Genomic DNA, 19,502 nt, shown 5'->3' on the forward strand with positions numbered 1-19,502 from the left:
GGCTGTAATGAAGCCGTTAATTATGATTTTAAGATTTTGTTTTAAATGGCATCTCATGGTGCAAAACATGGCAACACCTTGAGTCCTGTGTCCAGTTCTGGATCCCCCACTACAAGAAAGGCATTGAGATGCTGGAGAGAGTCCAGAGGAGGGCAGTGAAGCTGGTGAAGGGTCTGGAGCGCAAGTCCTGTGAGGAGCAGCTGAGGGAGCTGTGGTTTAGCCGGGACAAGAGAAAGCTTGGAGGGACCTTGTATCACTCTCTTGGTCTCTTCTCCCAGGGGGACAAGAAACAGGAGAAAAGGACTTAAACTGTGCCAGAGGAGGTTTGGATTGGACTTTAGGAGTAATTTCTTCGACTAAAAGTATGATTAGACATTGGGTGATCAGTCATAGGTTGGTCTCCACGATCTCAGAGGTCTTTTCCAACCTGATTGATTATGTGATTCGGTGTGGATCTGAGGAGCCACAGCAGCGAGGCCTGGCCGGCGGCAGCACCTGAGCCCTGCCTGCCACTCCCAAGATGGCGGCGCGGCAAGGCCGCGGCCCCGCCCCGCGGCTCCTGCCCTCCCTGGGCCGGCCGAGGCCGCCGGGGCCGCCGCCGCTGTCGCCGCGTGATGAGAGCATCAGCCCTCACTGCCACGTCTCCCGGGTAGCCGGCGCTGTGCAGGGCCGCGCCGGGGCGCCGAGGCCGGACCCGCCCGCCTGCCTCCTCTTCTCCTCCTATCCCTTCCCCTGCTCCTGCCCCGCCGCGGGGCAGCGGCGAGGTGGGTCTGCCCGGCGGGAGGAGGGACGCTCCGCGGGGCTCCCACCGCCGCCGCCGCCGCCTCGTTCTCCCCGGGCGGTCCGGGGGTTGCCGGGGCCGGGGCTCGCCGCCGGGCCGCTGCCGCCGGAGGGGACCCCGCTGCCGGCTGATGTCCGAGCCGCGCCGCCGCCCGCGCTTGGATGTGTGAGTACCGGCCCCGCCGCTCCCGCGGGCAGCGCCGCGTCGGGAAAGCCACGGCGACCCAGGCGGGCGGCGGGCTGCGACCGCCGGAGCCCCCCTCCGAAACCTGGTGTGTGTGTGTGTCTGTGTGGGAGTGAATGGTGGGGAGGCTTCTGCCGGGTTTGTTCCGTCCTGCTGGTAAGTTACGGCATTTGGTGTCGGGCTTCTCCTTTGAGACATTTCCTGCTGTGTTTGGGTTAAAGCAGGAGGACCGCGCACGCTGCTGAGAGCCGGGTGCTCAATGGTAGGACGGTTGAGGATTAAACACGAGGAAGTTGGGCTGGGGTCACGGGAATGTGCGCTTTGGGCTTTTAAAGCGCTGTCCCTCCGTAACCAGTCCTGCAAGGGCACTGTCCTGTGGAAGATGAGGAGCTGAGGCAATCTTCTGTAAATCCAGGTAAATCCAACCCGCCATAAGGTACCATTTCCGGAATGGATGTGGGTGCACATTTCTGTCGCTGTTCTTTTTTGTACCGCAGTGAAAACAGTGTATCAGTGAAAACAGTGTATCAATCATTCTCCCTTATATAGGGTAGCAGTTGGGCGCATGATTTTTCCCTATTTCGTGAGGCAGCTCCTTCCCTACTCCAGCATCATTTCAACATGTGAACGTACAGCAGAAACAGAGGCAGCTTTGTTTGCAATCTCTGATTGCTCTCATGCATGCTTTCCATTGTGAGTAAGGGGCCCCTCGTGTCCCTGTCTTCTGTTACGACTGTAAGTGTAGAAATGAGATGTCTGTGTTACAAAGGGGTGAGTTACAAAATTTTTGGAGACAAGGCATCCTTTCTGTCCCTTAACTCACTGTAACCAGAAGAGATTTGCTGGGAGAGGGATACACTAGTACAGGGGTGGAACTGGAATGGCTCAGCTCCAATTTTACAGGATGCTGAAGGCAGAGAACATCAGCCCTTTTTAACCCACAGTCTGCTCCATGGCTCACCTCCTGGCACTCCTGCTGTTGGATTGTTTCTGACACTCATTCCTCCTTCCAGCTGCAGCCCTTGGAGTGCAGACTCCTTCAGCCAAGGTGCTTGGATGATACTCTGCTGGTAAAGTCTGGGCTCACTGGTGTGTAGCTAGTCAATGCTGACCCCTCTGGGGTTTGGGCTGGAACTTCACGTGCTTCTTGTTGTCTCTTATCTGATTGGAAATTCTTCAGGTGTAGATGCAGCTACTCCTTGTTCCTGTTCTTGAGCTTCTTTGCCTGGGGTTTTGCTGTACAAACCAGCACAGTGGGTGGTAATGTTATCCAGGTTTGATTTATTTGGAACAACGAGAAGCTCGAGTGATATCAGTGACACAGTGACCCGTGCTCAGCATGTACTCCTGATCTCAAGACCATAGAACACCTGAGTGCCTCCTGTACAGCTCATTCCTGGCTGACTCTTTGAAGCATTTGAGACCTCACGTTCAGAAGCTCTGGGTGTCCATGTTCTTACTAATAGAGGTGTCTATACTACCTCAACCAGAGCATTCAAAATCATTAATAATTTTGAAAATGCGGGGCTTTTATTTCTTACTTTTATATTTAGTGTTTCTGATTGTAAAATGGGGATAAAACATGTTGCTTCCTACTTTGCAGTGCATGTTTCTATTCTGCTTGTAAGATGATGAATTCTTATAAAAAATTTTTGTTTTATATAGATTAGCACCTTGCTGAATTACTTGTTTTTCAGAGACACTAGTGGCATTTACCACAGTAGATTCAGTGGAAGCTAAGGAAATAAAGCAATTCTCATCTTACTGGCCTGCCTGTATTAGCAACATTCGTTCTGATGTAACATTGCCAATATAGGTGTACTGTTATGTAGTACTCAAAGGCAGACAGGCATAATCACTTTTTTGTCTATTCTTCAGACATTCCTCTTTGTTCTGTAATTTTAGATTAAAAAATTAACTTCTGTATGTAGTGTTTGAAGGGGTAGCCCCACACTTTTCTGCTGGTTTTTAAACTGAGTAGCACTGAACACAAATCTTTCTCAGAAATTATATGTAATGCAAATTGACTCAAAACTGGTTTTCATAAAACTTAATGCTTTCTTTCTTTCTATAGGCACCAAATCTGGATGTTTGAGAATACAGCCAAGAGCAAATGTACTAGAAATGTTTGTTAAGGTGGCTTCCAGTTTCCGTGAGCATTCAGTTCAGAATCCAGTTGGACCACTCAGCACCCCTCAGTAGTTACAGTTGCTAAAGATGGATGTGGTGGAAAGCAACAGGATAGTAGCTATTCTGAGACCATCCTGCTCCTTAGTCTCAGTGCTTTCCCTATGCCACAGAATCATGAAATCCTGGAAGAAGTGTTCTTCTGGCAGTTAAAATTGGAACTTTAGTCCATTTGTTTCTAACCCTACCACAGTTAGATAAGTGGCATGGCTGTTAGCAGGTGGATTTTTAATATCGGAGGTAAATCTGTAGTAGCTGTATGATTTGGGAAAATAGCTCATTAGCTTTCACAAACTGTCCTGGAAGATTTCATGCCATTCTTTGGGGGCTGTTGTCATTGGTGAATTATTTCCAACCTTTTCTTGATTTTTCTTGGGTATTGCAAGCAAAAATGAGACTTCTGGTGAGAAGTGGGTATTATACAGCCTGGTCAGGAGAGCTGTCCTGGGAGACAGGGTGCAGTGCCATCCCCTGGGGGGTTTGGAATTGTTGGTTTAAAGCAAAATTATCAGTAGACATCTGCAGCCCAGAAATACATATAAAGGAGCATGGATGCAGATTCAGACAGCTGGATTAGTCTCAGTATAATTAATGATACAAGGGATTAATGTATCCCATTGCATTTTCTCAATCTGCTGGATTAGTTGCTCTGTAAACAGTTATATGAAGTTCTGAGTCCTGCCTACCAAAGTCATGGAGGCTGAATTGAAGACTTACTGTTTTGTGGGGAATATTTGTGTCACCTGAACCTGTTGTTTAAGAGGCAAATAGAGGAGAATCAATGCATTTTCATATGTGGTTTATATTTTAATGTGAATTTGTGATTTATACAAGTTACAATTTGTTTAAAATTCCCTGCAATATTATTGCTTTTCTGCAGTGTCAGGGATGTGTCTCACTGATACTTTCTGCTGTGAATCCCAGTGTGATGACTTGGTGTAAGGCTCAAGGAAGTGGTTTTGAACTTGTGTTCTTCTTCATGCATTCAAACTCATTGCTACAGATGGCAGATGCCTGCCTTATTTTTAGTTATTTGAGGAAAAAATAGAAAAATCCTAGTGACTCCCCATGATTTATCATCATGGCTGATCTCCATTAAATTAAACATAGGGATTGGCAGAGGAACAAAACCAGCAGGAAAGCTGCTTCTGTTTGTTTTTAAAAAAGCTTGTCTAAAGCGCTAAAATAATACTGTAAAAAATATCCACTACTACATACAGAGACCCTTGGGAGGAGAAGTACTTGCTGAACAGTTTATCCTGCTTTGGATAAGGAAACTGAGGTCTGTATTGGTAAAACAAGTTCCTTGGAAGTCAGTTGAAGAGGAAAGATTAAAAAAGCAAAAGATATCCTGGCCTCTGCTCAGGCCATTAGACTGCGGGTTTGTGTTCAAGGTTGGGAGGAGAATGCCTATTTTAGTGGCTTGCTTGATGTAAAATTTTAAGATGGGCTCTTAAAGCATGTGCATCTTCTATTTTTTTTTCCTCCTTCTCCCCCTGTCAGTAGTGATCAGTTGTGTTGTGCATTTGCCTTGATATCTTGGAAAGAAAAAAATTTCAGGGGCCATACCTAAAATTCCGTGACTTTCTCAGCTACTGCACATGGCATGGTATAATGGAGAGTGATCTGTAGCTGTGTTTTAGCAGAGCTGTGGCTGTGCGTAATGTTTACTGAAGAGCTCTGGTGCAAGATGTACTTAGGAGTAAGTGCGTGTTGATAAATTGCATTATCGGCCAGCTTTGATAGCTTTGCCTGTGTTGTGTCTGCTGAAACACTGCCCTTGTGTTTCACTTCCCAACCAGCGTCCCCTTCTAAACAGAACTTCAGTTTCTATCCGTAATGTGGAGTTGGAGTTAAAACTTCTGTGTTGTTATATACTCAGAGAACTGTCTGGCTCAGTAATTTCCTCCAGCTCTTTAGTTTGGGCCTCTCACTCTGGGCTTGATGTCCCTTTCCCCAGACAATTCAGAAGTATGGGAACTCTAGGACCAAAATAGACTGTGACCCAACTAGTCAGGCCTGCATTTCCCTCTGCTGCTGGAAAAGCTCAGCTTTGCAATTCTGTCTTGTTCTCACACGAGAACAAGCCAATGCTTTCTTTATTCCTGGATCCACTATTTGGCTGGGAGTGCTGCTGTATACATCAGAAGAAGCCAAAGAAAATGTTAATGTCTTGCTGCTAGCTGTGTAATACTTGTTGGCTTGGTGAGGAGTGTTATTGGCCACTTGGAGCTGCTGAGCCTTGAGGGTCTTGTATTGTGGCTTTGTTATGGTTTTTTTTTTTTTTTTTTTTTTACTTCCTTTTGGAGTATAAATTCTCTTGTCTTCATTCATAAAATTACTACAGCCATTCATTGAAGTTTTCCTAAGCTGTTTGTTTTGACCTGGTGCAGCAGTTAGTTGCACAAGGTAATTATATGGTAATATAAGGTAATACTGTTTTATGGCACCAGGAGTTGTGGCTTTGTTCTTGTACTCTCCAGAGGTTTGTTTGGAGCGCTTAGTGTGTGTCTCAACTTTCCTCCAATTCACAAAAACCTGAACTTGCCTATATTCTGAAGAGGACACTATTGCCTGCATACCTCTGGAGACTTCTTCCTTGCACCCCCTAAAGTAAGGTCTTTGAGGGGATTTTTAGGGAATTTACAGGATTTCTCTGTTTTTAAAAATGGCTTTTTCAGTATTTTGGATAATTTTGTTTATCTGGAGTATTAAGAACTTAAATCTATGTCCTATACTTGAACATGTCTGCAAAAATGAGCTGACTGAGCTTACTGCACTTTAACTTTGAGAGACTTTTCCTGAAAAACTTTTCTTTCCCACTCCCATTTTTGTATGTGGGTACTTGAAATACTGTGGCAGCTACAAATGGCAGATGCTGCCTTCCCCTTGTCTTAAGCTAAAATTTCTATTTTTCCCACTTACCTTTCTGCTTAGCTCTAGGCTTCCTTGCTGAAAACACTGGAAATAAGTGATACAGTACATATGCTGTTTGTCAACTCTTGCCATAATCTTGCTACTTCGAGCCTTTGGTTTTGGCATCTGTGTAGAGTAGTAATAGATGGAGCCTCTTCAGCCAGAGTTGTGCTGTATCAGAAAAGCCTACACTGCCATGGTCTTGATGCGTTGGTTTTGTTTTTACAGAGGAGGTTATTAATCACTTGAGCAAAAATTAGTCTTGCTGGTGCACCACCTGACAGTGGTGATTCTCCACCCAGCTCTCCTGTTTGATGGTGCTTGGGCTGTACATCAGGGGGGTTTCTGTCTCTCTCTGTGCCAAATCCCCATCTAAATCCATCGCTCTGTATGGCATGAGGACTTGGAAAATGTGCTGACTTGGAGACCTCCCTCCTAACCGGTTTTGCCTCCCAGCTCTGGGCCAGGTGGCGGGTGTGTGCCTTTGGATCCAGCCGGAGTTGAAAGGTTGTGTTGACTTAGCACTGGGGCAGCTCTGTGCAAGCCAAATATTTAGCTTTCCATCTGATAACCTGTCAGTTGTTTCCTCCCTTGCAACAACCAAATGCTTATTTTATTCCCAGACTAGTTGGGGCTTTCACAGAAGTTTTGTGTCTTTGTGGCTTCCGTTGTGGCAGATGTGAGGGCGCTGACAAGGTGGCCTTGTGACCAAGGCTTGGGTGCAGCCATCGCCATTCCTTGGCTCTCTGGTGATTTCTTTTTCTTTTTGGTATTATATTGGGTGAGTCAATTACTAGCTTTGTGTCTGTTTTTCCAGCTGTCAAAATGGGGTTTTGGTTTTGTTTTGGTTGTTTCTTATTTTAATTTAAATAAATAAATAAGAGGTTCACACTAACAGGAAGTAAAAATAACCTATAGTAACTAGGACTCTCAAAGTTCAAAGTAAAACTTGTGTGATAATTTGCAAAGATATTAGGATTGCTGGGGAACAGCAAGTTTAGGGTTAGGCTGACCAGCTGCAGTGGGTTGAGTTGAGGACATCAGCAACCAAGAGAGCATTTTTGGTTTCAGAAACTAACTGTGCTTTGTGTCAGTGCTCTGCAGCCATGTCGTGGGGGTGGCTGGCTGCGCTTCCCTGCCAAGGAGCTCTGCACTTGTGGCAGGTGTGTTTCCATAAAGCACGAGCACCCTGGATGGAAAGTCTTGCCAGGAGTATCTGTGTTGCTGTGGAGGAGGCAGAGAGAGTCCCTCACCACAGAGGCCATGTGTTGCTTCACCCCCAGCTGTCACATGCTTCCTCAGCAGGAAGAAGGTTGCTTTAATTGAGATGGTGAGTTGCAGTGAGAGACCTGTGGTCTTCTTGAGCCACATTGCACCAAGTGAGGATGGTCATGTTCTCCCTTTCTGCTTTTGTGAGTAACTGGTGGTAGGACTTGTGGAGCCAAGGAGAGCCACTTGAATGTCTTCCAGACTCTGGGAGTTCTCATGTCTCAGTGCAGTGAGCTTCCCAACAGGACTGGAGAGCCTTGGAGTTTTCTCCAATCAAAAAATGTTAACACCATCAAATAACTGACTGAGCTTTGTAGCGTTTCCAGCAAAGAGATGGGGAACAGGCACACTTTCCATTCTGATGAGTCACTGACTCTCTCCTGATTGCCTCTTGAAAGAGCTGTTTGGGCAGCTGCTGATGCAGAAACATGATTCTGAGTGATGGGCCTTGGTGAGCAGGACAGGGCTGCACACTGTTTCACCTCTGAATTGGTGAGTAATTAGTAATTTTTATCAGTAAAGTCTTGCACACAGCTGTGGTTCTTGCCTGGCTTGATCCTGCCATGATCCTGCTTCATCAGGATAGCTGGGGAGCTGATGGGCAGGAAGGGTATTGTGGCACAGAAAAAAAAAATACCAAGTGCTTTCTGTGGTCCTAAAAGCAGGAACTGGAAATCAGAGCATCTGATGCCTTCTGTTTCTGGGTTTTCTTGTAACTGTGTCACAAAGTGAAGTTTTGTCTCTGTCCTGAAGCATAGTCTGCCCTAGAGATGTCCGTACCCACATCCATTCCCCGTGCATGGGCAGGACCACTGTCTTCTCTTCTGTAGCTGCTCTCCAGATTCTGCATGTGTGTTTTTATGATGCCCACATCTGCCTCAGAGAGGAGATCTTGGAGGCTAGGTAATACTGGTTCTGAGGGTTTGGGGATGAAGGGACTACAAGCATGTTGCTTATTTTTGAGGGAAATTGTAGGTGCACTGGAAAGAACAGTGTGGAATCACATTAATGGACTAAAGAGTCTTGTCAGGAAAAGCTTTTATCTTTCATTACTCACTTTTTCTGCATGACTCTATAAAATATGATCACTGATGGGGTGGGGAGTGCAAACAGAGAAGGGAGCAGGGTGGACTCTGCATTAATACTTAATATGACTTGGAATATTATCTGTTGGAGTAAGGGGTTTATGGACAACTTTTTTTCTCATTTTCAAAGTAGAATCATGCCTTTGTTTATTAATTGAAAGCTCTAAAAATGCTTTCCCCCATGTCTTTCTCCTCAAAAAGGAAGTCTGTTGATTGGTTCAAGGCCAAAAAAAAGCAGACTTAGAGACAATCTGATCTGTAATTTCGCTGCTTTGTTTAATTTTATCTGTGGAGCTTCAGTTTCATGTGGCTAGTTTTACAAAATAAAAGCAAACAAAAAAGGAATGGTTCTTAGGCAGATTTTGCTCCAACAAACACCTACCTAATTTGATCTAACTCCAATATTTAAAGTTATTTAAAGCTTGGCTTGAGGAACTGCCCAGTCTATATCTTCATGAATCACTGTGAAAGGGCTTATTCAAGTGCATTTAAAATATGTACACTGACGTTAAGGATGGCTTCTTTCCATGGGCAGTTGTTTTTACTGGTAGAAACCTGCATTTTACTGGTTTGTAAAGCCAGGGGCTGGAATTGCGATTACTTTGTGTCCAAGTGTCAGTATTGGCGAGCGTGTGAGGCATACTAATGGGGTGATACTAATGAGACCTGTTAAATTATATACATGAATTATTGAATGGGGTATAAAATACCTTCCACTCTTAATAGCACTAATTAGACCACCAATATATTGCATCCATTATCATAAATATCCTGTAGGTCGAATCAGACCAATTGTTTCAGCCCCCACAGGCCCTGTGGTCGCTAAATTTGGCTTAAAATGGCTTTCAAGTTTGTTCCTTTTGGGGGTTTTTCCTCATTTTTTCCTTTCACTTTAGCTGTTTATCAGAAGTGTCTGAATGCCCTAAGTGAATTCTGCATTGTTTGTTGCTGCCCCTGCTCATCTTACACATGCAGGAGAATGATCTTGTTTATATTTAATTCCTGAAATATAAATATTTCCAAATAAAACTCTAGAACATCCCAGCGAAAATTGTCTGAAAATTCTTGCTTGACAAGAAAGGTAAGGAAGGCTTCAATCTCTGTTGTGTTGCTATTGGAGATATGAGAGTGTTAAAGTCTGCCAAAACACACTATTTACCTCAAATTCTCCAATGTTTGCTTGCCTTTCATGCATTTTCATATATATTTTTTTTTCTCCCTCCTGGATCTCTGTTTTTTGGTGTGTTTTTTTGGGGTTTGGTTTGGTTTGATTTTTCCAACTTTTTTGTGGGTACGCAGAAAGCATTCATCCTTTGAAACATTTTGATTTTTGTTGAAAGTTTGAGAATTGGTATCCTGGTTTCAATAATGACAATTGTTTATCGCAGTAGAGATGAAGGATGGGAAGTTTTAATACAAAGGGCAATTCTTTGAGGGAATTTTTTAGAGAAGTACTCCTTCACACTGTCTTCATGGTGACAGTCCTGTGACTCACTGACAAAACTTCTGGCATTTCTGCCAGCTGTGATTTCTCAGGATTTTAAAGGAGGTGATGACTGAATTATGAATAGACCATAGGTTCCATCTGTACATTTCAAAGCTACATCTAGAATTTCCCAGAAGGTGGATGTGCTTTTTTGGCCCCTGGGTTGGTTCTGGCTATGATATTTTTCCAAAAGGGCAGCTGATTTAGACTCCAGGCACACAGAGACACCAAAGTCCTTGTAGTGAGATGCTCACTCGGTGTCTTGTTCCTGTACAGCACACGTGCACTCCAGTTCAGTCCTTCACTCCCTTGTGTCTGCTGTGTTTCCACTGGAAACTTTACTGACTGCCAAAATCCTTGCAGTGTCACGTGAGAGACCAGTGAAATAGAAGAAAAATTGTATAGGAAATTATGAAGTCTGTGCTAGAAATGACACTAGGGTTTCTGATATTCTGAGTTGCCCAGCCTCTCTCATACTAGTTTATTTTAGGGAATAGATAGATTTAAGTGTGTCATTAAAAATAAATAGTTAAATAAATATGTACAAGTTTACTTCTGAATTATTTTTCTTTTCAGGGCTGGGTTATGTGATTGCCATATGTGCATTTGAAGTACATGCATACATGTGTATCTTGCTGCATTCTTCTGCTAACTAAACCCACATTTAAATGGATGTATTACCTTGGTGTCATTTGGGCATTAGCATAGAAGGGAGCTGAACCATGCAGTTTCCTTCAAGGACACCAGGCTGTCTGCTCAGAGCTCTGCCAGAGGGTGTCTGAATTAGCTACCAGCATCAGAGCCTGGCAAGTAACATGCTGAGTGCCTAAAAAGAGCTGTGAAGCTCTAGTAGCTCAACCACAACATGGAGAGGGCTCTTCCCAGGTTTGCTTTTGAAATAAAGCTCAAATTTGTGTCGTCTCCAGCTCTGGACATGCTCGGTGATGCTTTCCAGCCAGCAATAAGTGCTGTCAGTCATTGATGGCTGATGTAAGCAGCTCCTTTTTAGAGACACAGTGTCAGTGGTGTTCATTCTGGATGTGCAAGCAGACACTGACCTGCTGCCATTGAAGTGGCACCGTGTTTTAGAGTGCTGATGGCTGTCCCACAGGGCTCTGAGCGTATGAGAGTGACTTCCTTCTGCATGAATTTGCCGGGCTGGAGTGTGAACTGGGTGAATGTGACCAGCAGTTTAAAGCTTAAGTGATGTTTCTGCCTCCTTTGCAGATTTGGGAAGGCTTTTGGATCGTTGTCTGGGTGTCAGGGCACAGCCTGCTGGAGGCACTGGAAGTGGACTGGTTCCTGGTCATGCCCGGTGGAAGGAGGGGACCCAGCCGGCAGCAGCTAAGCCGTTCAGCTTTGCCTTCTCTCCAGACTCTGGTTGGCGGGAGCTGTGGAAACGGTACTGGTTTGAGAAACAGGTGAGGACAAAGGCGGGGTTGTTGAGACATCTGTGGCTGGGATAGCACTGAAAGCAAGGAGCCTTGATCCACCCTGAACCCTGTGTGGGAGCACAGTTTTGTGGTGAAAGTGAGGGACCGGGAGAGGGGAACCTTGAGCCCTCCATTGTGGTATTATGAGATGGCTCATCCAAGAGGGAACAAGTTCTGCATGACAAACCTCTTCCAGCTTCTCTTCTCAGCTCTGCTGTGGTACATGCTTCCCTCTGCACCCCCTCTTTTGACTTCATGCATTAAAACCAGCCCCATGAAAGGGATTGTGGCAGTGGTCTCACCCCCCACCCCCCTTACCCCCCCTGCACCACTCACTGTGGTCACAACAGCCACAGTAGAAATCACACAGGGGTGGAAATCACACAATGCTTCATTTGTCTTTCCTGCAGCAGTTTCCAGAGCAGTGAGTCCTAGCAAATGATGAGTCCTTGTCTTGCTCACTTGCCTTCACTGCCCTGGGGAATTAGCGTGACACATCAGAGCACAGCTGAGACTCCTCCTCCCTACATAATAGAAAGGCAGGGCAGGAGGATGCCCATATTCTCTTTAGGACCTGCAGGTTGATGAAACAAATTCTCATCATTGGTAAAGATGACCTGCATTTTCTGGGGAAGTTGGGGGCTGAAACAGGAACACACACAGAGTAACATTGAGATTACCACATTTGGTATAAAAAATGAAAGGGCCCAGCATTACTTCTTTCCATAAAAAGTTAGCAGAATAGAGAAGCTATTTGCTGCATGCTGGGGCCCTGGTATAGGTTCATTCTTACAGAGTAGAGGAATTCAAGACATTCGGCTTTGGCCTTTACCGACTTCTCTGTCAGGGACAGAGGAACAGATAGCACAGTTTGAGGTTCTTGAGAAGCAAGTGACTGTCGAGACTCTGGAGTCAGGGCCCCAGGATCCTGGGAGAGTGTTGCTTATCTGGTTTCAGTCAGACATAGCATAGTTCCTCTACCAGTTCGGTATGACAGAGCTTTTAGTTGTCCTATCCTCCTCTGAAAGCTAGAAAAGAAGGAAGTGTCAGAACGCTGGAGAGGTTAGCCTCTAGGAAGTGGCTGAACTACTCCATTCCATTTTTAGTTACTCATCTTTTTAAAAGAGGAGCTATGAACAGTAAGACAAGAGGCACTTTGCTGTGCTGGAGAAGGAGGCTAGGTGCTAGTGTAATGTCCTGGTGATGGGTGGAAAGAGCCGATATTAACTGTTGGGTGTAGCACAGAGTCATTAATGATTTTAGCTCTGTATATCTGCTCCTCAGTCTGCAAGTTTACTGAAATGTTGCTGGGCATGTCGCAGCACTTCTCACAGATAAAGTTGTCATCCAGAGAAAATTCTGGATAAGGGTTTTGCCTCAGCTAAGATGATGGAGCTCACCACCAGCCTCATGTCAGAAATAGGAATGCAAGACTGCTATCACCTCTCCCCTGTAATGCCCAGTCTCAAATTTACAACTTCAAGCACTCTATCATGGAAAATGTCAGAGATGATGTAGAATGTTTACCAAGTAAGTGATGTCCATCTGCTTCAGGAATGGTAGTGCCATCAGCCTGTCGGCGCCTCCGATCACAGCACTGATTACTCCAGAGCCTGTGCGTCACTGCCGGATCCCTGAACTGCCGTTGGATGGGAGCCTTCTCTTTGAATTCCTGTTCTTCATCTACCTTCTGGTAGCCCTCTTCATTCAGTACATCAACATCTACAAGACTGTCTGGTGGTACCCATACAATCACCCTGCTTCCTGCACCTCACTGGTGAGTTCCCCAGCAAGTGCCATCACTCGGGCTTTTTCATTACACAGCTCCTTTCATGCTTCTTCAATGCAGGAATCACCAAGCATTTGACATTAAGGGAGTGTATGAGAGTTCACATGCACCTCCATCAGTCAGGGCCATGTCATCCCGCATTTTACAGGGGAGAAAATCATGGCAGGAGAGAGAAGTGGGCAGGACTCCTTCAGGGGAAATTTCTTGCAATGTTTGCATGGTCCAGCTAGCCCCTAGGGTTTGACACAGAGCTGAGACTCCAGGAGCTGTCTCCTGCTGTGAGTGCCCCTTGCCAATCGAAACAACCTGAGAGAAGGAAGATGTGCAGATTTTTGTTAGGATCCCACAGCAGGTCAGCAGCACAGTTGGGGAGGGTGTCAGATCCTCAGCTTATGTAAAGCTCTCGACCACCTTGGTTTCAGTGTTTTTGCAGTCCCAATAAGCTACCTGGGAGCCAGCGGGCCTCAAGTGAGCAAAGCCAGCCTGTGCAGCTGGAACCGTGTCCTAAAGGCTGCTTGGAAGCACGAGGTGGTCCCTCAGTTACCTGTACCGACAGGTGGTGCTGGTGTTCCAGTCACCAGCCTCCTGCTCAGCTATACTGTGCTGGACACAGCTGGCTTAGAAGTAAAAGCATTCTGTTTGGGGCTCCCTGCCCACCAGGATTTAACGGTCGTTTGTTTATTCCCTTCACAACTCAAGCATTCTTTTTAACCCAAAATGTCCTTGAAGTACCAAAAGCAGCAATATTTAAAGTCCACTAACTCTTCTGGCCAGAATATATTGGATGGCTTCACTGAAAAGCTGTAAGAGCTGTGTCTAACATGATGAAGGTAGAGAACTTCTTCATGGCCAATGAAGATGAGGTTTCTCAGATCAGCTTGGTTTCATCAGGAAGCACCGGTTGCTACAGACCATTTTTAAGACCAAGAGAGAAAGTGAGCTGGTGTGCTCACTCTGGACTCTGCCCTTCGTCTCATTGTTCAGGGGCTTTTCTGTGGAGAACCTGCAACCTGTTCTCCATGGTAGGATTCTGGTTCTAGATGTCCCTTTGACCCCAAAAATACCTGCCTGAAGGGTGGGTTTATTTTGTTTTCTGTGGAAACCTCTCCATGGGACAGAATCTCTGTGTGGAGGAGATCTTGCTTCTGGAGATGTTCCTTACTAATGTTTATTGCTTTTCCTTCATCCCTAATAGAGAGATTTGGGGAATGCTTATGTGCGGTCCTAATGTACTCTCCAGCAGCCAGCTTTCTAGTCCCACCCCCTCTGGGTGGTTTCAGAGTTCCTTTTCCTGGTGAAGACCTTTTCTCTTTCCTCCTTCAGAATTTTCACCTCATTGACTACCACCTGGCGGCGTTCATCACAGTGATGCTGGCACGGAGGCTGGTGTGGGCCATTATCTCTGAGGTAACATTCCCACTGTTCCCTCTCCTGCCTGTAGAACTTGCTGCACAACCTGGTAATCCATGGCCTAAGAAAATTCTGCAGGTTGGAAGGTTTCTTCCCTCAGAAGAGTCTGTGAAGGACTAAGATTTTGAGGATGCTTTTCTGCCTTGGAGTTTGCTCCTTGAGAGAGCAAACTCATGTCCTGTAGTATTGGGTAGCTCTGTTGGCTCTGCATCTCGGAGGAGATTAAATGGTCCTACTTGCTTATTTATCTCTGCAGGTACAATACTGTACCCCACTATCTCATGCTAGAGAAGTGCCTGAGAGAATTGCAAGTCAGGTAGCAAAAAGGCAAATAGGGAGGCTGGCCAAGACAAGAAGAATGAACAGGAGCTCAGAGGGGGAAGAGTCAGGTGGAAGATGTCTGACTACACTGAAGTGAAATAGGAATACTGGTAGAACTGCTTTTCCACTCCTGGTTACTCAGTAACTCAGACTCTGGTCATGGCACCACACATTTTGAGACCTTCTCTGTGTTTGTGGGAACAGAACAAGGCCAAATTAGGTCTCTGTAAAAGGTCATTTTCAGGAAAATAGAAGTTTTGTCCACTGAAATGGCTAATACAACTCTAGGCTAAGCAACTAATCAGTGTTTAAAAATGAGTTAATTAAATAAAGGAACAGTTATGTCCTGTTGAATAGATAAATGAAGAAGGTGGGAACTCTGAAGGTCTCTTTTAATTGATTCCTTCCATTTTCATTTAAGTTCACATCCTCTGTAAGACTTGCCATAGACTGAAATTTCTGCATTGAAATCTTCCATGCAGGTTCTTGTGCATCCCATGTATTGGCTCTAACCCTTAAGAATCTTTTCATAGTTCAGTTTCCTTCTCTCCTCTGGAGACTGGATCAGGCTTTCATGCTGTGGTGCCTCACTAGACTGCAGCCTGCACATCCAATAGAGCTAAATTATGGAAATCTGGTTTTGGGTTTGGGATTGACAAGGTGCACATCTTCTCTTCCCTCAGCTGCAGACTTTCACAATGCTGAGACCAATCCTTCTAAAGAAAAGAGAGAGAGGAAATGGGTTTCAGGCCATCCTAGTCTATCATCAGAGCAATAAGGGACTTAAGCAAAAATATTTTTCTACTTTGCAGCTCTGAATTTTTCTTCAAAGGCCCTATTTTAGTCAAGCCTCACAACTTATGATTGTTTGAATCTTTTGGATCCTGTCAATCATTAATAAAATTAAAGGCATTTACGTTTGTAAGAGAATCGGTTTCCTGCTTCTGAGAGGAAGAGGGCACCTATCCCTCTTCTAGTACCTCCTGGCACCCCTCTCCCTGCTCCTCCTCCACAGGCATCCCTTGAGCTCATCTTCTAGCACTGGCTGTTTCAGGACTGCTAAGTGTTTCCTCTCTGTTTGCAGGCCTCTCAGGTGGGTGCAACATCGCTGATGTGCTACATGGTGCGCCTGGTGCTGCTCACCCTCTGTGGATGGGTGCTCTGCTGGACTCTGGTCAACCTCTTCCGCAGCCATTCTGTTCTCAACCTTCTCTTCCTGGGCTACCCGTGAGTGACACCACTTTGAACCTTCTGGGCGGGGGGAGCACAGTGCTTGGGGGTGCCATGAGCCACCGTGGGAAGCAGGGTGTTGGCTGTAATGTCTCCTCGATTTAGGATTAAAAAGGAAGCAGGAGTGGCTGGGGGAAGGTGTGAGAAGGTCGCACTGAGTTGATGAAGTGAGTTGCCTCAGCTGCTGTTTGTGCGAGGGGCCTTTACTGCCACTTGGAAACTGAGTCTTTGGGATTGCTGGTTCTACAAATGGGATTTAAAAAAACTTCTCTGCACAGGTGCTGAAGCTGTAGTCTCTGGCCTTTTAGTGGGAAGAAGAGTTGGCTGTTAGCTTCTGGAGTGGGGGTTCCTATGTGCTGTCACTCTTGTCAGGGCCAGTACCTGTTGGGGAGGTGTCCCCTGTTGGGATGACTGTTATTTCAGCCAATTTTTTTATTTCCTTCATGGCAGGTTTGGTGTCTACGTCCCTCTTTGCTGCTTCCACCAGGACAGCAGAGCACAGCCTCTACCTGCAGACTGTGGTTACTTGGTACAGGACCAGGTGGCAGATGATGGGGCTTCAGCTGTCAGCAGCCTGGTCAAAGACTTCTTCTCGCTTCTGTGGGAATCCCTGAGAGAACAGTTCAATAATCCTACGTCTATCCCCACCCACAGCTGCCCCCTTTCCCCAGATCTCATCCGCAATGAGGTGGAGTGCCTAAAAGCAGACTTCAACCGCAGGATCAAGGAAGTTCTCTTCAACTCTCTCTTCAGTGCCTACTACGTGGCATTCCTGCCACTGTGCTTTGTGAAGGTAGCTGTTGTCTGGCTCTCTCTGTGCCCCTGCCCACTGTCTCCTTCTGAATGTTGTGTGAACTGCTGCCAGGCCAGATTCCTGGTTAATTCCCCTTTTCTCTGTCTCCCCTTTGGCAGCCCGGATAGCGGAGCATGGCTGCATCCGGAGTGCTCTAGTACTGCTCCTGGTTGGCAGATAGGTATTGCCATAAATGTGATGCACCTCTAGTCCCATCACCCCACTTACTAACTCCCCTTCTCCCATCCCCTGTCCTAGGCAGATGGATAGCTGTGTTCTTCCTAGAAAAGAGAACCTGTTGTTACCCGTCTCAGATCCAACATCGTGGCTTTTGAGTGCTTGGATCTGAGGCTTTGGTGGTCAGCCTGTTAGAGCCAACTAGGATGCTTGGCAAACTAAATCCAAGAACCTCTTGTCAGTGTGGGGGTTATATTTTTTCATCTGTCATTTCTCTAACTTAAATATGCTCCAGTTCATGCAGAGAAATGGGCAGGGCTCCACAATCCATGTAGCAGTCTTGGTGCAATTGGTGCTCCTGGGGCAGTTCTGTGGCAAGCAAACTGCCTTGTTACCTGCTGCTGGAGGAGGTGATGCACCAGCTGCGGCATCATCCCCTGCCCTTTCTCCCGCAGCTCAAGGAGAAGGGAGCCTTGAGTGCCTCCTAAGCCGTAACCCTCCGAAATCACCGGTCCAAAAGCGCATGCCTGTAACGTATGGTGTGGGTCTGCTGGATGCACATGCAGTATGTCCCTTGTCATTCCTCCTTTTGCTTTGTGACAGTGCTGCCAAGTTCTTGTCTGGTCTCTTTGCAGAGCACCCAGTACTACGACATGCGCTGGTCCTGCGAGCACCTCATCATGGTGTGGATCAATGCCTTTGTCATGCTCACCACGCAGCTGCTGCCTCCCAAGTACTGCGACCTGCTCCACAGGTCTGCCGCCCACCTTGGCAAGTGGCAGAAACTAGAACACGGCTCCTACAGCAATGCTCCACAGCACATGTGAGTGTGGGGATGGCAGGGCTTGGCATGCCTACCAAGGGGCTGAGATGTTCTAGTGGATGAGCAAATACCAGCAGTGTTTATCTACTGAGGATGTGTCTCCACTCCCCATACAGCTCTACTGGCCTCGTTCACTGTAAACAGAAATGGCTGCTCTAGAGAGCTGTCTGAGATCCTCCAGTCACTGCTGGTTCCTTCACAGAAAGGAACTCTGAGATTCTTCTTGGCCACTGGAGAGTTTCTTGAGCAGAGACAGGGGGTGGCTCCCTCCACTGCAGTGGACAAGGTTCTAGCACTGGGAGCCATTTGTTCTTTGTTTGTACTTAAGAGTCCATTCAATGGGCTTGTGATCAACCGTCTGTGCTTTTCCAGTGGGAGCTAAGACATGTCCTTGTGGCAGAGGCTTTGGTATTTTTCAAGATGCAGTCCATTCCCATGAACCCTCGTTCAGGGGGTTGGGAGCACAGATGGTAACACTCTGGCATTGTTTCCCCACAGCTGGTCAGAAAACACAATATGGCCACAGGGAGTTCTGGTGCGACGGAGCCGGTGCCTGTATAAAGCAGTTGGGCCTTACAACGTAGCAGTGCCTTCAGACGTGTCCCATGCCCGCTTTTATGCAAGTATCTTTTCTCTTGCTTGGTGTCTTATGACTGTGGGAGGGAGAGAGGCTCAAACCCAGCTGCAGCAGAAGAGAGTTCAGTGATCCATGATGGGCTGGTGCTGTTGAGCAAAATACATGTTGGCAGCAGTGGGGCTTTCCCATTCTGTCTGACAGTGACCTCTGGGCAAGATGGGAGCCACGGCTGCCTTGTCAGTGCTTTCTCGTCAAGGTGACACAGCTCTCCCATCAGACAGTGGCATTCCCCTGAGAGGGTTCCTGTTAACATCTTTCAGGGAAATGGGAAAGTGTGTCAGCAGGCCAATAGGTTTATTTCACCCACTTCCCCTTCTCAAGCAAAATGCCACTTCTCCATGCCTTGTTTCTTACTGTTTTCCCTAAGCAGCAGCTGGTGGTGGCTGGAGCACAAGCACTGCTTCTGGCCTGCAGTGGTCCCTGACAGCATTATGTCCATATTCCTCCTCACTTCAACCCAGCAGCAAATGACAGAAATCTCTCCTTCTTTACTCTTTCCCTGCAGTTCCTCTTTCATCGTCCCTTACGGCTGCTCAACCTGCTGATTCTCATCGAAGGCAGCGTGGTCTGCTACCAGCTTTACTCCCTGCTGCGCTCAGAGAAGTGGAACCACACCCTCTCCATGGCCCTCATCCTTTTCTGCAATTATTATGTCTTATTTAAGCTCCTCCGGGACCGGATAGTATTAGGCAGGGCATACTCATACCCACTTAACAACTATGGACTCAAGGCACACTAGGCCGGCCAGACGTGTACCCATTCTCTTCCTCATCCCACAGGGCAGCGAGGGAACCTCAGAAAAAAAAATATTTTCGTACAGTTTTATTTTTTTCTTGCAACGTTTATAAATATTTAAAATATTTTATATTTTGTATACTATTGTTTTTGTGGGGCGGGAAGGGAACCAGTGGCAATTAAATGTCGCTTTATAAACAAGGTGTTATTTTATATATATATATATATATATTAAAAAAAAAATCCA

General features: G+C 46.2%; 1 protein-coding gene across 1 annotated transcript; it reads left to right on the forward strand.

Moving 5' to 3' along the window:
• Positions 1 to 617: 617 nt before the first annotated feature.
• TMEM39A (transmembrane protein 39A) lies at positions 618 to 19,483 on the forward strand. Its single transcript, XM_059838057.1, has 9 exons — positions 618 to 946; positions 11,135 to 11,328; positions 12,895 to 13,117; positions 14,453 to 14,536; positions 15,945 to 16,087; positions 16,541 to 16,883; positions 17,696 to 17,883; positions 18,382 to 18,502; positions 19,026 to 19,483. Exons 2-9 carry the CDS (start codon positions 11,216 to 11,218, stop codon positions 19,257 to 19,259), a joined length of 1,449 nt encoding a protein of 482 aa, XP_059694040.1. The 5' UTR covers positions 618 to 946; positions 11,135 to 11,215; the 3' UTR covers positions 19,260 to 19,483.
• The last annotated feature ends 19 nt before the right edge of the window (positions 19,484 to 19,502 follow it).

The sequence above is a fragment of the Haemorhous mexicanus genome, chromosome 2, assembly GCF_027477595.1.
Source record: "Haemorhous mexicanus isolate bHaeMex1 chromosome 2, bHaeMex1.pri, whole genome shotgun sequence".
NCBI lineage: Eukaryota > Metazoa > Chordata > Aves > Passeriformes > Fringillidae > Haemorhous > Haemorhous mexicanus.

Coding starts and splice junctions, on each gene's coding strand:
- TMEM39A (XM_059838057.1), top strand. CDS start 11,216: ATGCCCGGTGGAAGGAGGGGACCCAGCCGGCAGCAGCTAAGCCGTTCA. Junction 11,329..12,894: donor GGTACTGGTTTGAGAAACAG/GTGAGGACAAAG, acceptor CATCTGCTTCAG/GAATGGTAGTGCCATCAGCC. Junction 16,088..16,540: donor CTTCTCTTCCTGGGCTACCC/GTGAGTGACACC, acceptor CCTTCATGGCAG/GTTTGGTGTCTACGTCCCTC.